This window comes from Alosa pseudoharengus, unplaced genomic scaffold (genome assembly GCF_046254945.1).
Source record: "Alosa pseudoharengus isolate Yale_2024_CS ecotype anadromous, Long Island Sound unplaced genomic scaffold, YU_APseudo_1.1 YU_APseudo_1.1_scf_9, whole genome shotgun sequence".
Lineage (NCBI taxonomy): Eukaryota > Metazoa > Chordata > Actinopteri > Clupeiformes > Clupeidae > Alosa > Alosa pseudoharengus.
This window is the reverse complement of record NW_027468881.1, coordinates 17,581,718-17,596,824: the sequence shown is the minus strand read 5'-3', so window position 1 is coordinate 17,596,824 and position 15,107 is coordinate 17,581,718. Positions and strand designations below refer to the sequence as shown.

The 15,107-nt window shown below is 42.3% G+C and overlaps 1 protein-coding gene across 1 annotated transcript; it reads left to right on the top strand.

Moving 5' to 3' along the window:
- The first annotated feature begins 236 nt into the window (after positions 1–236).
- pim2 (Pim-2 proto-oncogene, serine/threonine kinase) lies at positions 237–3,919 on the top strand. Its single transcript, XM_076276912.1, has 7 exons — positions 237–475; positions 841–941; positions 1,079–1,129; positions 1,590–1,795; positions 1,898–2,067; positions 2,182–2,358; positions 2,476–3,919. Exons 1-7 carry the CDS (start codon positions 412–414, stop codon positions 2,619–2,621), a joined length of 915 nt encoding a protein of 304 aa, XP_076133027.1. The 5' UTR covers positions 237–411; the 3' UTR covers positions 2,622–3,919.
- The last annotated feature ends 11,188 nt before the right edge of the window (positions 3,920–15,107 follow it).

Genomic DNA, 15,107 nt, shown 5'->3' with positions numbered 1-15,107 from the left:
TTCCTTCTTCAGCAAATACACGCGCCACTTTACTGGAAGGTAGGCTAGTTTATTTTGAGCGGTTGAATTCTGAGAAAAACCAAACATTGGCTCATGAATATTCTCATATTTAAATACATGCACGTTGTGATTGGAAGACAGTTCAAAATACAGTGAAGGGTATGATTCTGATTGGCTAATACCCTCTCCCTGGGCGTGTTTACCGATGTAAACTTAAAACAGCAACAAACTTTCAGCGCTCACCATTCTGACATGTGTTTCCATCGTGAACATTGCACCAACGTCTTCGTGAATTTAAATGGAGCTCTGGTGGATTAACTAGACTGAAGTTGGTCGAACTTGGATGTTATCTTGAAACTACCGTCGGTTTGTGTATTTTCCCCCCCCAAAATTGTAAAGGGCCGAACAAAGATGTTGGACAACCGCATTGTCGATATCCATTTGGAACAAGCAGAGGATCTAAGGGGTAAACATGGTAAGTTGAAAGCCTTTTTACTATATATTTTTTTATAATTGTATCAAAGATAGTAGCCCAGGCCTACTAATTCATCTCTTCTGGCCTGCTCTGTTCGATTTACGTTCCTACAGTTACATAGGACTATATGGCTAGCCTACCTACCTAGAACTATATGCCTTGTTATCGCTAGTTTTATTTGACTTGAATTATCAGCTGTAACGTTAACCTGCAACTTGTGATGGACGTTGGCTCAGTAACTTATACGCAGCATTTCAAAAGTTAATAACCCTTACAAGTAATTTTCTGTTAGAAGTGTTCTTAGAGGCATTTGTTCAGGTATTTACTACCCTACTTAACTCATAACTTCCTCCCACAAACAACAGGCAAAGAGCCCTTTGAGACGCAATATCAGCTTGGTTTGCTGCTGGGGAGCGGTGGTTTCGGGTCTGTCTTCGCTGGCCAGCGCATCTCAGACGGCTTGCAGGTGAGTTTGGATTGGAATATCCCCCTCAAGAGAATACGGGCTTTATTTGATTAGCTAAAATGGGACAACTGAAACGATTCTTGTCTTATTTTCTCTTAACGTTAATTCACTTTTAACTTGCTTTCCGTCTATTTTAGGTGGCGATCAAACAGATATCCTCTGATAGAGTACAGCAGTGGGCAAGACTGGTAAGATTGCGTTTTCTGCTTTGTTTTTGTTCTATTCTTGTTTTTTGTTTAGATGTTATTGTCCTCGTATAAAGTCAGCGTGTACAGTGTGGTGCATTGCTCCCTCTGGTGGGAAAATAGCGGAAAGGAGGGAAAAAACTAACTGTTTTGGATGACGTAGCAATAACGAGTTAAACAACGTTTGCGAAGAACAGAAACCCCACGGTCTCATTTGATTAGGCTACTCTTAATTTGTTATTTGTTGATTAATTCACCATGAATCTAATTAAATATATTTAGATTTTGTTATACTTTTTAGGCTATTTCTTAATCCTGATTATTACAGTATTATTACAGAAGAATAATTTCTACTTTTCTACTATTACGTGACAAATAAACAAAATTGATTCCTCTGCTGTTTACATTTTCATATTCTTAAGTTAAGTAGGCTAATCAAGCTCTCCCTTTTTCATTGTTACAGCCTGATGAACCAAACCTTGTTCCCATGGAGATTGCTCTGCTTCTGCGTCTGGGGGGCAAAACTCATAGTGGGATCATTCGGATGCTGGATTGGTTTGAGCTGCCAGGACGTGGGTTTCTTATTGTCTTTGAGAGGCCACAGCCCTGCCAGGACCTCTTTGACTACATCACAGAGCGAGGATGTCTGGAAGAGCACATTGCCCAAAGGTAGAGTTGGGTTGCTATGTCAAATAGTTTTGTTCTCAATTTGACATGGGTTGGACTTTGGAAGTCAATAACATGGTCTAACATTGGTGGCATGTTTTGCAGGTTTCTGAGACAGATAGTGGAAGCTCTGCAGTTCTGTGAATCCCGAGGGATTGTACACAGGGACATAAAAGATGAGAATGTGCTTGTGGACACCCGCACCAGAAACATCAAAATTATTGACTTTGGATCTGGTGCTCTCATCAAAGAAAGTGAATACATAGATTTTGAAGGTATGTTAAACTTCAAATCATCAGCAACCGCATGTCAGATCTCACTTGAGCATGAAAGACACAACTAGCACTGCATTGCTAACAAATGTCCCTTCATTTGCTCTTTTGTTACAGGTACAAGAGTCTACAGCCCTCCTGAGTGGATACTGCACCACAACTACCATGCCAGGCCTCTTACTGTGTGGTCACTTGGAGTACTCCTCTTTGACATGGTCTGTGGCGACATCCCTTTTGAAAGGGACAGAGAGATTGTGCAGGCCAATCCCAGTTTCACTAAACGCATCTCAAAAGGTGAGTCTTCTTGGCCTGGAGTGCTGTAAGGAATAAAAAAAACATTCCTGCTGCCACATTATGTACTGTCTGTCATTTGCATGACTCTAACCTGAAGTTCCCCTCTTGCTTTTCCAGAGTGCCAGTCATTAATTCTATGGTGCCTATCATATAGGCCAGAAGACAGACCAAGTTTAGAAGATATCTTGCTGCATCCTTGGATGGAGACTTCTGAGGATATTGTAGACTTGTCAGAGGAACAAAACATCACACCAAGCCTCTAATTTCTGGATAACTTTGGGCGGTCAGAGAAACGTCACATGTCCAGCTTCTCATTTTGTCCTCACTGACTGTTACTTCTGTGAGTTACACTGTGCCATAGGATTGTTCTGTTTCAATAAGGCACAGTCATCAGCTAGTCCAAGCTGTTTATGCCTTGAATGAATAACCAATATTTGGGCCTAGCACAATGTGGAGGGTTATCTTAGATGTTACTTTATTTTGTAGTAATGTTAAACAATTGTGGAAATCAGAAGATTCTTTATTTATTAGGGAGTTTATTTTGTTACTTATTTATTTTCAAAATGGAATGTTATTTATTGATGATCTAAGGCATGGACACGTTTCTGATACCTCCCATTGTACTCCAAATGCAGGCCAAGAATGTTGGCATTTATTTGCCCTAAGACCAAAACTGATACTTAAGACCTGGTTTTACAGGCAGTTGTATCTAAAGGATTTTTCACCTTGTTTTAAGAGGTAACAAAGACCAGGGATCCAGTTTCCAATTCCCACCTCACATAACAATAAGACAGAGCACTACTGAACCACTTTAAAAGACCTGAAGTACGTTAGGGCTTGGGAGTGGCATCATCACTAGACTTAAAAAGAGGTTTGTGTTGCTCCTGAAAAGCTTCGAGGTTGTTTCTTTTTCAAACTACAATGTTTTGTTCATGCAACATCAACAGCTAACCTATAGGATTTCTTTTCCTTCCAAAATTTAAATGGTCAATACTAAAGAAGGAACCTTAAACAAGGAGTCATTAACCCAGGGCTAAGAATGGTCTACATGGCCATCAAGTGTGTAATACATATCTGTGTATCAGCAAGTTCAATTTCAAACAGAACTTAATATATATCTGATCTGATGTCTTTCTTTAGGTTGGATAAGTTACAGATTTATTTGATCAATATAACATATACAAGACTCCTGGGAGCGATGTGTTCAGTGGATAAACCCCCACTAAAAACATATATCATATTTATGTTTGAATTGCAATCGGTTGCCATTTTTTAAAGTCCTGTTTAATTTGTGCTTCAACTATTTGTTTGATAGAAGTGCCTGTTAGCCCAGATGCTTGGGAAGTTGGAAGGAATTGAACAAAAGCAATGTCACCCTTAAGTTATTTTTAAAAATCTGGGCTGTTTAGCCTGGGTTGCAACAGCTTTTCATTAATACTTGTGTATTGTTTACTGTAATTTGTTTAGGGAATGTTATTTATTTCAAATAAGATTTTCACCTGAATGTCTATACACTGTATATGCAATGTTTGTAAATAAAACAATATTTGTCACTAACTAACTAACTATTTTGTGTGTTTTGTCTACGCACTACACAACTATGTGAAAACTGGCATAATCCAGTCAGCAATAGAAACACATTTTACGAAGAAAAGGACATTCTTAAGCTTTTAATTAATGGAGAGGCTGATGTAGAGCTATACCTTACTTTCTCAGATGCTACATATGTGGTTGTATGCAAATATTTGTGTCGACCTATGGCACAACTTTAGCTCCAAACTAACCTTCATGTGGCCATGCCAGGACCACCCCTCAGGGTCCACAGGGAGGCCAGACCATGAGCACTCTTCATTTTCTGCCTCTAAGCCAGGACTTGTAAACTACTCCAACAATATGTCTACTCCACTGCATGGTCCCCCCATAGACTATAAAATAGGGTCTCTCATTCTACTGCCACAGTTAATTTCTCCTACTACACTTGTCTGGTTTATTATCAAGCTCCATACAATTACTTATATAGGCCTAGACCTGTTAATGACTTCCTTTACAGGTTCTTTAGCATTAGAATAAAGCTCAACAATGCGGAACACTATTTCAAAGTAGCTTTTGAATACCTGTGTATATGTTCATACTTTTAATTAAAGCGATGGTTCGGAGTAATTTCACCCTAGGGTCCTTTGCACCATGACCCCGAGCCAAACACCCTCCCAGAACCTGTTTTCCCTTGGTTGAACCCTGGTCGAGTAGCGCTGTCAGAAACTAATGACGTTCTGCAGTCGTAATGGTACCAACTTTTATCTCGTAAATTACCCCTAATAATGCCCTGAATGGTACGAAACTTCTACAGTAGTACAACTATGTTCTTTACTCATAAAACGAGGCATTGAAAAGTTTGTAAATACACCAGGAGTTTATTTAAATAACACTTGCCTGATATCTTTACTTGCAACTGTAAGGAAGTGTTATGTCAGAATGTCATGTATAGTAACTTTCTTTATACATATTACTTTAGCAACAGTATATGACTTGAGTCTGAACTTGATTTGAAAGCCAAGTGCTTCTATTGCCTCTACAGAATTATTGGCCCCTTTGGTAAAGTTGACTAACAACAGGTATTAAGTATTTTTATGGCCGATTTAATGTAATCTCACAATGAAAACAATGAGGAAAAATCCAACCTTGAAGGGAAGCAAATTTATTCTGATAAAAAGGGAAATCTCATAAAGAAATATATAAATATTCTTAACAAAAACATGTTGCCCACAATTATTGGCACCCCTAGAAAATCTTATATACAAAATGTAACAGAAGCATTTTCCTATCTAATTTGAACTTATTTAAGTTAATCACTGTGTCTGTGAACTTTCAGAGTTCTTTCTTTTTAACTAAGGTATGACACAAATCCCGAGTCGTTTTTCAACATCGGAAAGACGAGAACACACTAAAATTAAATAAAAAGAATGTGTGTAAACATTTGTAAGTCAGGGAATGGCTATAAAACGCTTGTTTGCGTGCCTGCCCTCCCCCCACCTTCCAGCCTCCCAGTCTCTCCAGCTCTGCATCCCGGTGACACCCAACAACCTAAATCATCATCACCTCACGCCCCGCCCCCACTTGACGCCTCCTTGCTTGTGCCTGTGGAGGCGTCCACGACTCTGGCAGCCTTGACCGGGACATCAAGGAGGTGGTCATCCCCCAGCCCCCATCCCAACCCCCCCTTAATACCAGTGCAACACTCACCCCCACCATCACTGGATATTGCACCCCTCCCCTAGCCTAGAAATCTAGATGCGCCCCTAGCTGCAGCAAATTACATTTGCTGCCAGGGCTAGTCTAGCAACTCTCCGTTGGCTTGTGAGCTCCAGAAATCGAAACTTAATCAGGACATTGAAATCGTGTAGAGTCGGTTGGTGGGCTTAACATAATGATTGATGGCAGAGTTGCAACGGTTTGGCTTGAATTCCCTGCTACTTGAAAACAAATATCCTATTGCGTCCTATTGCGTGCAGAGGGAATTTGAAAGACAACTGATTATCCCGCCCCTCGGACTGAGCACTGCGAACGGTGAGTGCCCAGACCCTACATTTTAATGTGGGTCTGGCTCGCCAGGCTACCCCTCCCCCACACGGTGATCACGAACAATGAGGCGACAACGACCTCAGTCAACAGCCATCAGACACACAGATCCCAGATGCACCCCTCCCCTCCCCTTACACCCCCATCGTCACAGCAACTCAAGTGAGCGCTAAACTAAAGAAACTGCACACGGGTAAGGCAGCGGGGCCTGACAGACTGTGTCCAAGGCTACTCAAGGCCTGTGCTGCTGAGCTGGGGGAGCCACTGAAGCACATCTTTAATCTGAGTCTACGCCTTGGACAAGTTCCAACACTGTGGAAGACATCATGTCTCACCCCTGTACCTAAAAAGCCACATCCTAGTGAGCTTAATGACTTAACCTGTCGCTCTAACATCACATGTGATGAAGACAATGGAGCGACTCGTCTTAGGTATGCTCAGACCCCAGGTACGCCATGCACTAGACCCGTTACAGTTTGCATACCAGGAGAAAGTGGGCGTGGACGATGCCATCACTTATCTTCTACACAGGACACATTCTCAAGGGGAAAAGTGCTGTGAGAAGCATGTTCTTTGATTTCTCAAGTGCTTTTAACACCATCCAACCCCTCAGACTGGGAGACAAGCTCTTGCAGATGGGTGTGGATGCTCACCTGGTATCCTGGATTACAGAACAAAAAGAATGTGTGTAGACATTTGTAAGTCAGGGAATGGCTATAAAACGCTTGTTTGCGTGCCTGCCCTCCCCCCACCTTCCAGCCTCCCAGTCTTCTCAAGTGCTTTTAACACCATCCAACCCCTCAGACTGGGAGACAAGCTCTTGCAGATGGGTGTGGACGCTCACCTGGTATCCTGGATTACAGATTACCTGACCGAGCGGCCACAGTTTGTTAGATTGAAGAACTCTGTCACTGTGATCAGCAGCACCGGAGCTCCACAGGGAACTGTGCTCTCTCCAGTCCTGTTCACCCTGTACACATCTGACTTCTGCTACAATACTGAGTCATGCCACATGCAGAAGTTTTCGGATGATACTGCAATTGTGGGGTGTGTCAGGGATGGGCAGGAGGATGAATACAGAAGCCTGGTGGAAAACTTTGTGCAATGGTGCAAACTCAACCACCTCCAACTCAACACTTCGAAGACCAAGGAGATGGTGGTGAATTTCCGCAGGTCTAAGCCCGCTCTGCTACTAGTCTCCATTGATGGGGTCAATGTGGAGGTGGTAAATACCTACAAGTATCTGGGCTTACAACTGGACAATAAACTGGACTGTTCAGCCAACACTGAAGCAGGGCAGAGCAGGCTGTACTTCCTTCAATGTCTGCGGTCCTTCAATGTCTGCAGTAAGCTCCTCAGGATGTTTTACCAGTCTGTTGTTGCCAGCGTCCTCTTCTATGCTGTGGTATGCTGGGGAGGAAGCCCAAAGAAGAAGGATGCTGGGCGACTAGACAGGCTAGTAAGGAAAGCTGGCTCTGTCGTGGGAGCTGAACTGGAGTGCATCACTTCAATATCAGATAAAAGGACCCTGAGCAAACTGATCAACATCTTGGTGAATGTCATCCACTCCACAGCACTATTATAAAGCAAAAGAGCCTGATCAGCTGGAGACTTCGCTCATTGCCATGCACAACTGAAAGGCTGAGGAAGTCATTTGTCCCCAGGGCCATTGAACTGTTCAATGCTTAACTTAAGGGAAGAGGAGAGATAGACTTCTCTGCTGTCTGCCTCACCACCCTCTCCATGTTTGAGTACTGACTGCCCACTACTGTTTTACTACTGTCCACAGCCTAATGTCTTACTACTGTTTTACTGCTACACTGTTTTTCATGCTATATTAGCACACATGACCAATGACTTCTGCTACAATACTGAATGGCAGTAACCCTATTACCTCAACCTATTCTTGCACTGACATAGTTTTTATATTACCTTGTCTACATTATGCATTACTCTCTTATTTGTCTATTTTATTTATGCTGGTCTCTACACCTTATTCTTGCACTGTTGCACTGTTAGACTACTGTTGGACTGCTTTTTGCACCTTCACCATGACACTCACTCTCTTGAGCACCTTACCATGCACACAGAACTACAGGCCAGTCCTGGCCCTGTCACTGGAAGCGTCTTCATCTTCTACTGTCTCTATTGTACAGTGGAGTTTTGTTATGTGTATATACTTATATTTACCCTTTCTGCTGTAAGTGCATGTTGTGTGTGATGTCTGCTTGCTACTGAGACCTTGAATTTCCCCTTGGGGATCAATAAAGTATCTATCTATCTATCTATCTATCTATCTATCTAGATAGGCAGAAATTCTATAAGAACCACTGTTCAAAGTCAAAGTCAAAGTCTGCTTTATTGTCAATTTCTTCAGATGTCAAGACATACAAAGAGATCGAAATTACGTATCCCACGGTGGAGACAAGACATATTTTACCAATTAGGTCCACAGACAAACATAACATTCAAGTAAACAATATAAAAAGTAAAAATAAGAAGGCACATACAATGAAGAAAATAAGAGCAGCAAAATTTGAGTTGAAAATGTGCAATTGTGCATACAGTAGACAGTCAATATAATAGTGCAAAAGTCAGGCCAATAAATGGCTGAGGTAGTTCTGTTTGACCTAAGTATGCAAGTGGCATAGTGGTGCAAGTTATGTAAGAGCAGCAGAAGTGTGTTCAAAAGTGTTTTCAGGACAAGAGGACAACAACAACAAGTTGCAAAGTGTGCAAGTGTACAAGTGGAGTAGTGCAAGTGGAGTAGTGCAAGGCAGCCATTGTGGGTCCAAAGTCCAGGATGTTATGTAGCTGAGGGTGGAGGGGGGAGAGGGGGGAGAGAGTTCAGCATCCTAACAGCCTGGTGTATGAAGCTGTTGGTGAGTCTGGTGGTGCGGGAGCGCAGGCTTCTGTACCTCTTCCCAGAGGGCAGTTGATCAAACAAATTGTGAGCGGGGTGACTTGCATCACTCACAATTGTGGTCGCCTTGCGGGTGAGGTGGGAGGTGTAAATGTCCTTCAGGGAGGGGAGTGAAGCACCAATAATCCTTCCAGCTGTATTCACTATGCGCTGCAGGGCTTTCCTGTTGTATTCAGTGCAGCTTCCGCCCCACACAGCGATACAGCTGGAGAGGATGCTCTCAATGGTGCCTCGGTAGAATGTGGTCATGATGGCTGGTGGAGCACTTGCTCGCCTGAGTTTCCGCAGGAAGTACAGGCGGCGCTGAGCTTTCTTCGCCAGTGATGCAGTGTTTGTGGTCCAGGAGAGGTCTTCACTGATGTGCACCCCCAGGAATTTGGTGCTGCTCACTCTCTCCACCACAGCACCGTCGATGGTCAGTGCCAGTGGCAGGTGTTGGTTGTGACCTCTCCGGAAGTCAACAACAATCTCCTTGGTCTTGCTGACGTTCAGCAGGAGGTTGTTGTCCCTGCACCATGTGGTCAGAAGGTCGACCTCCAACCTGTATTGAGTCTCGTCGCCCTTGGTGATGAGACCCACCAGAGTTGTGTCGTCAGCAAATTTCACTATGTGGTTGTTGCTGTAGGTTGCAGTGCAGTCATGCGTCAGCAGGATGAAGAGCAGTGGACTGAGCACGCAGCTTTGAGGGGCCCCCGTGCTCAGTGTGATGCTGCTTGAGATATTATTGCCAACACGTACTACTTGAGGCCTCTGACAGAGGAAGTCCAGTAGCCAGTTGCAGAGGTAGGTACTGAGTCCCAGTTTGTCAAGTTGGCAGATGAGTTGTTGTGGTATTATGGTGTTGAATGCAGAACTGAAGTCTATAAACAGCAATCTCACATATGAGTCTCTTTTTTCCAGGTGGGTGAGGGCTGGGTGGAGGGCAGAGCAGATTGCATCCTCTGTGGACCGTTTGGCTCGGTATGCAAACTGGAAGGGGTCCAGGGTGTGGGGGAGAATGGATTTGATGTGTGACATGACAAGCCGCTCAAAGCACTTCATGATGATGGGTGTCAGTGCCACGGGGCGGTAGTCATTGAAGCAGGATGGAGCAGTTTTCTTCGGCACAGGTATGATGGTGGCAGCTTTGAAACATGATGGGACGATGGCTTGCTTCAGGGAAGTGTTAAAGATGTCTGTGAAGACATCCTTAAGCTCCTCAGCGCAATCCTTCAGCGCTCGATCTGGGATGTTGTCTGGGCCTGCTGCCTTTCGGGTGTTGATAGCAGCAAGTGTCCTCATCACGCTGTCGGCAGAGAGGCACAGGGGCTGCTCGTGTGGAGGGGGAGGGGTCTTCTGTGGGTAAGTGCTGTTTTGTGCTTCAAAGCGAGCAAAGAAGCGGTTCAGATTGTTGAGCAGAGGGATGTTGCTCTCACAGCTCTGTGGCGCGGGCTTGTAGTCCGTGATGGCCTGAATGCCCTGCCATAGGCTTTGTGCGTTCCTGCTGTCTTTGAAGTGGGTGGTTGTCTTGTGAGTGTATTCCTTTTTTGCTTCCTTGATGCCACGGGACAGGTTGGCTCTCGCTGTTCTCATGCCAGCTTCATCCTCAGCTCTGTAGGCTTTGTCTCTGGCCCTCAGCAGCCTGAGGACATCCCCTGTCAGCCATGGCTTCCAGTTAGCCCGAGTGATGATGTCTTTTGTGTGGGTCACATCATCAATGCACTTGGTGATGTAAGAGGTTACAGTGTCTGTATATTCCTCTATGTCTGTCTGGCTGCCTGCTTAAACATTTCCCAGTCTGTTGTGTCAAAGCAGTCTTGAAGAGCATCAGAGGCTCCCTCAGGCCACACTTTTACCTGCTTGCGAACCGGTTTGTTTTCTTTCACTCTTTTTCTGTATGCGGGCATAAGCATAACAGTGATATGGTCAGAAAGTCCAATATGTTGTCCAAACTGTTGAAGAGTTAAAGAAAAAGGTATCATCCTGGGGTCACCAAGTCCTCCCAAAAATAATCAGAAGTGACCTCACTGTTAATATATTATTTAGAGGGCATGACAGGTAAAAGCCTTTCCAGTCATTATACAAATGTAAGCATCAGGAGTTACTGAATAGTACAGTGTCTTTGTCTGGAAGTGGTCTATTGTCAGATTAAATGAAAATGGCGCTCTTTGGCAAAAAACACTTTAGGTGGGTTTGACGTACATAGAAGAATGACTGACCCCATGCCTAATGAGAATTATGGTGGAGGGGCTGTGATATTGTGGGACTGTTTTTTTTTATTCCCAAAGGCTCTGGGAACTATATTAAGGTGCATAGTATCATGAACCCCCTAAAAAACCTGAACATTTTCAAAGGAAATCTGTCAATCTCTGCCAAGACACTAAAAGTTGGTCATGATTGGATGATTTATCAGGTCAATGAGCCAAAACACGTCCAGATCAAAACAAAAATGGTTTAACACAAAATCAAGCTTCAGCTATTGCCATATAGTACCCTGATCAAAACCTTATAGAAAAACAGTGGGGTGAGTCAAAGAGGAGAATGCACAAGTGTAGGAATGTGGACGATTTGGGGAGACTTTGTATTCTCCAACTTTATGGGGTGTCATAGAAGAATATTTTAAGCTGTTTTATTGGCAAAGGGAGGCTTAAGGTATTACAAGCAGGGGTGCCAATAATTTTGAGCAATGTGTCATTTCCTTTTCCTCTAAATAAATTGGCTTCCTTTCAAGGTTGGATTTTTCTCATTGTTGTAATTGTGAGATTACAATAAATCACGAACAGATGATTTGTTATACCTGTTTTTAGTCAACTTTAGCCGATGTGCCAATAATTCTGGAGGGTACTGTATCTTTCTTTGAAAGAAATCCTTGGTCTGTAGCACCCCCTATTGAAAATAATTGGGTAAAACTCAAAATTAAACCTGTATAAAATAATGGGCTATGTGGGTTCTCAAACTGGTTAAGGACCCCTTTTGTTGTGGCCAGGTTCACTGTTTTCTGGCAGGTGTGTAACTTGGTCTTTTGTCACCTTTGGATTTTGAGTCACTTGACATCATGGACTGATTCCAACATTTCTCTATGTAGTCAAATAAGTCAAGCTAAGCAGCAGTAATGGTTCCTTGACCTGATTGAAGTGATTCAAGTTAAATGTGGGTGCGCAGCTGCACACATGTTTTTTTTAAAAGGGTTGTCATCTGTAGATATGATTTTAAAATAATAAACCACAACTTTATAATTTAAAGCAAATTATTTTGCGGACCCCTTGACTATGGCTCACGGAGCCCACTTTAAGAACCACTGGGCTAATGCATATTTTTTTCAATTACCTGGTTGGCACTAATAGAAGTCTAATGTGTTTCATTGGTAGTCATGAAAGTAAAGTTGAGACTATATCAGGGGCGTAGCCAGGATTATTTTATAGGGGGGGCCAGCTGGGTCCAGACTTTTTATTGGGGTGGCACTTGGGAATCAATATGAAAACTACTCAAAAAGTTTTGAAGATTAGGATACCCTGTTTTAATACAGGGGCAATAATGGCAATAAATTGTGTAAAGCCAACACTGATACACAGGTCCATTCACAGACAACCTGAACAGTTTGTTGTCCACTCCAACACATTTTCCATAAATAGGCCAATGCTATAAAAAGTACATTATGATAATGCACCTTACTTAATCAGTCATATTCAAATGATGTTAACTCAAAGAACAATAATAAATACTACAAATATGGTATGCAGATATTTAATCTTATACTGATGGCAAAACTATATTTCTTTCTGTTATCCACTCCAAGTACTTGGCTGTAAGTAACATGGCTCTGAATTAAGACATTAACCCTTAGAACCCTAGACTGTTTTCAGGGCTTTTTCACTACCTTTAGTTAGAAGCATTTATCCTGGTCATTGTAAGTGCCATACACAAACAAGAACACTGAGCCATGAACAAAGTGAAGGGAAAAAGGTGTTTCTTTGTCGAATAAATTGGGATGCAATGTGAGTCTTGAATTGGATGCCATGTAGGAATTTGCTAGGATCTCAAAACTGGATTATGAACATGCTATGCCATAGAGAAACACATTATAGTTTTGGATTATGAACATGCTTTGCCACCACAACAACACACAAAAACGGTAAGTCGAGCTATATGAAGTTATTATTTTGATGTCACTTCGTGTGTTTTATAACCCAGAAGGATGTACTTGGTATCAAATGATAGCTCTGTGTCTCCTCTTTCATCTAACATGCGTGGCATATCTATCCGATCACGGATTCGTGAGTAGGGCCTAATTCAAACGAGAGTAATGGCTGTGCAGCATTGGTTTTTGTACATGATGTTATTTTGCAGTCACGTTGTCTGTTTTTATAGCCCAGGATTGATATACTTGGTACCAATGGATAGCCCTGTGCCTCCTCTTTCTTCTGATATGCCACATCTATGCGATCACGAATTCGCGAGTAGCCTAATTCAAACGAGAGTGTGGGTGCGCAGGTGAACTAAATATGATGCAATTTGATTTAATTTCATGATTTTTTTGTATTTTCATACTTGATCGCACAGACAAGTGTTTAGTCTCGTTGGAAAGCCCCACTTCTGCTCTGTCACGCAGTTAAGGTTTCATCTCGTTGCAATTACCGGAGCAATATGTAACAAAGAACTCAGGCAACGCAGCAGCCTGCCTCTGCCTGATCAGCTATGGCAAGAACCACACGCAGTCAGCAAATTATGTTTTTATAAAGTAGCCTAGGCTAGACACTGTTAGCCTACTTTTATTGGAGCCATCCGGAGATATGTGCCTAATATGCTTGCATTTCACCCGAATATTATCAAAATATTTTTGTAACAGCGTTACCGCGGGCATTCGCTTATTTTTGATCAGCCTCACACATCAATGTCAGAGCCTACCTAACAAGAACAGCCCAACGCAGCTCACTTTGCTATGATTTGTGTCACATTTTAACATTTTATTAACATTAATGTTCCAAGTCATCATCAACTCACCTGTCACTGAGGTTAAGTAAGTAGTAGTCTACTGTCACGTGTTTTTAACAGATGACTTGAATTGTCCCCTGCTGCTGCTGCACTAGGCCTACTCACGATTTGATTAGAACCGTAGGCTACACTTCCTTTCAAAGTACCGTTGAAAACGGCAGCAATCTTTTTTTTTACTTTTCACTGAACGGAGCTGGGGGGGCCAGCAGGGTGGCCAAGCTTTGACCAGTGGTGGCCGTGGCCCCCCCTGGCCACCACGTAGCTCCGCCCCTGGACTATATGTTCCTTTGAATCTAAAATTAAATATTTAAAACAGTTCGTCTTTGCTTTAATGAAATCACCAGTGACTATTATTCACAGGACAGGAAAGAAAATGAAGACTTTTAAACAGGCCATGTATGCTACAACATTGTCGTCATGTGCAAAGCTATCTCAAGACCCCATAAACCTTTGCCAAAGAACCGTCTCTGCCTTTGCTTTTTGTTTCCTGATGGCATCAGAATGCGGATATCTATGACACTGCAGATCCTTTTTTCCATTTTTTCCTCTCTCTCTCTGCCTCCTCTCTGACAGTTCAACTGTTCACAAGGATGGGCAAAAATAGGCCTACATACAAATTTATTTTAAGATAAAATATAAAATACCTTAATTTAAAAGTAATAAACTACAAAATACAGTAGCCACACCATGTATCAAAATAAAATACTGTATTTTTGCATTTTAAAAATACTAAAAATACTCTGCCTACGAGACAACCTGCAAACAGTCAACGGCAACTATGCTGACCGTCACATCTCATAGCTTAACCCTTACAAGCCCGACCATAGACTGTATATATACTACTATCTATAGGCCTTCCTTATTTTGTGTATTGTTATTATGGTTTTTAGTATTGTTATTTATTTATTTTTATTTTTATTTGTATTTTTTTTTTGTATTTTTTTTTTGGGGGGGGGGGGCTTCGTGATACCTCCCTGAAATGACTTTTTGCAGGTTGGGATGTCTGGCATAGCGGGGGCTAAGTGCATCCTCATGTAACTTTAGCTAGCAAGCTAGCTGCATTACTCTGAACTGCTTGCAGTATTCTCGTTAGCTTTTGATATCAGTTATTTTCATTTGACAATTTCATTTAAAAACCTGTTAGTATATAACCTGTAAGTAAGTTTGTTTTCTAGTACCAATTTGCTTGTTAGGTAAGCATTATATTGGCAAGTCAGTATAGCATACCAAAGCTGAATAAATCAATGGGCGCTGCGTTTCTAAGTTGCGTTCTCTTACA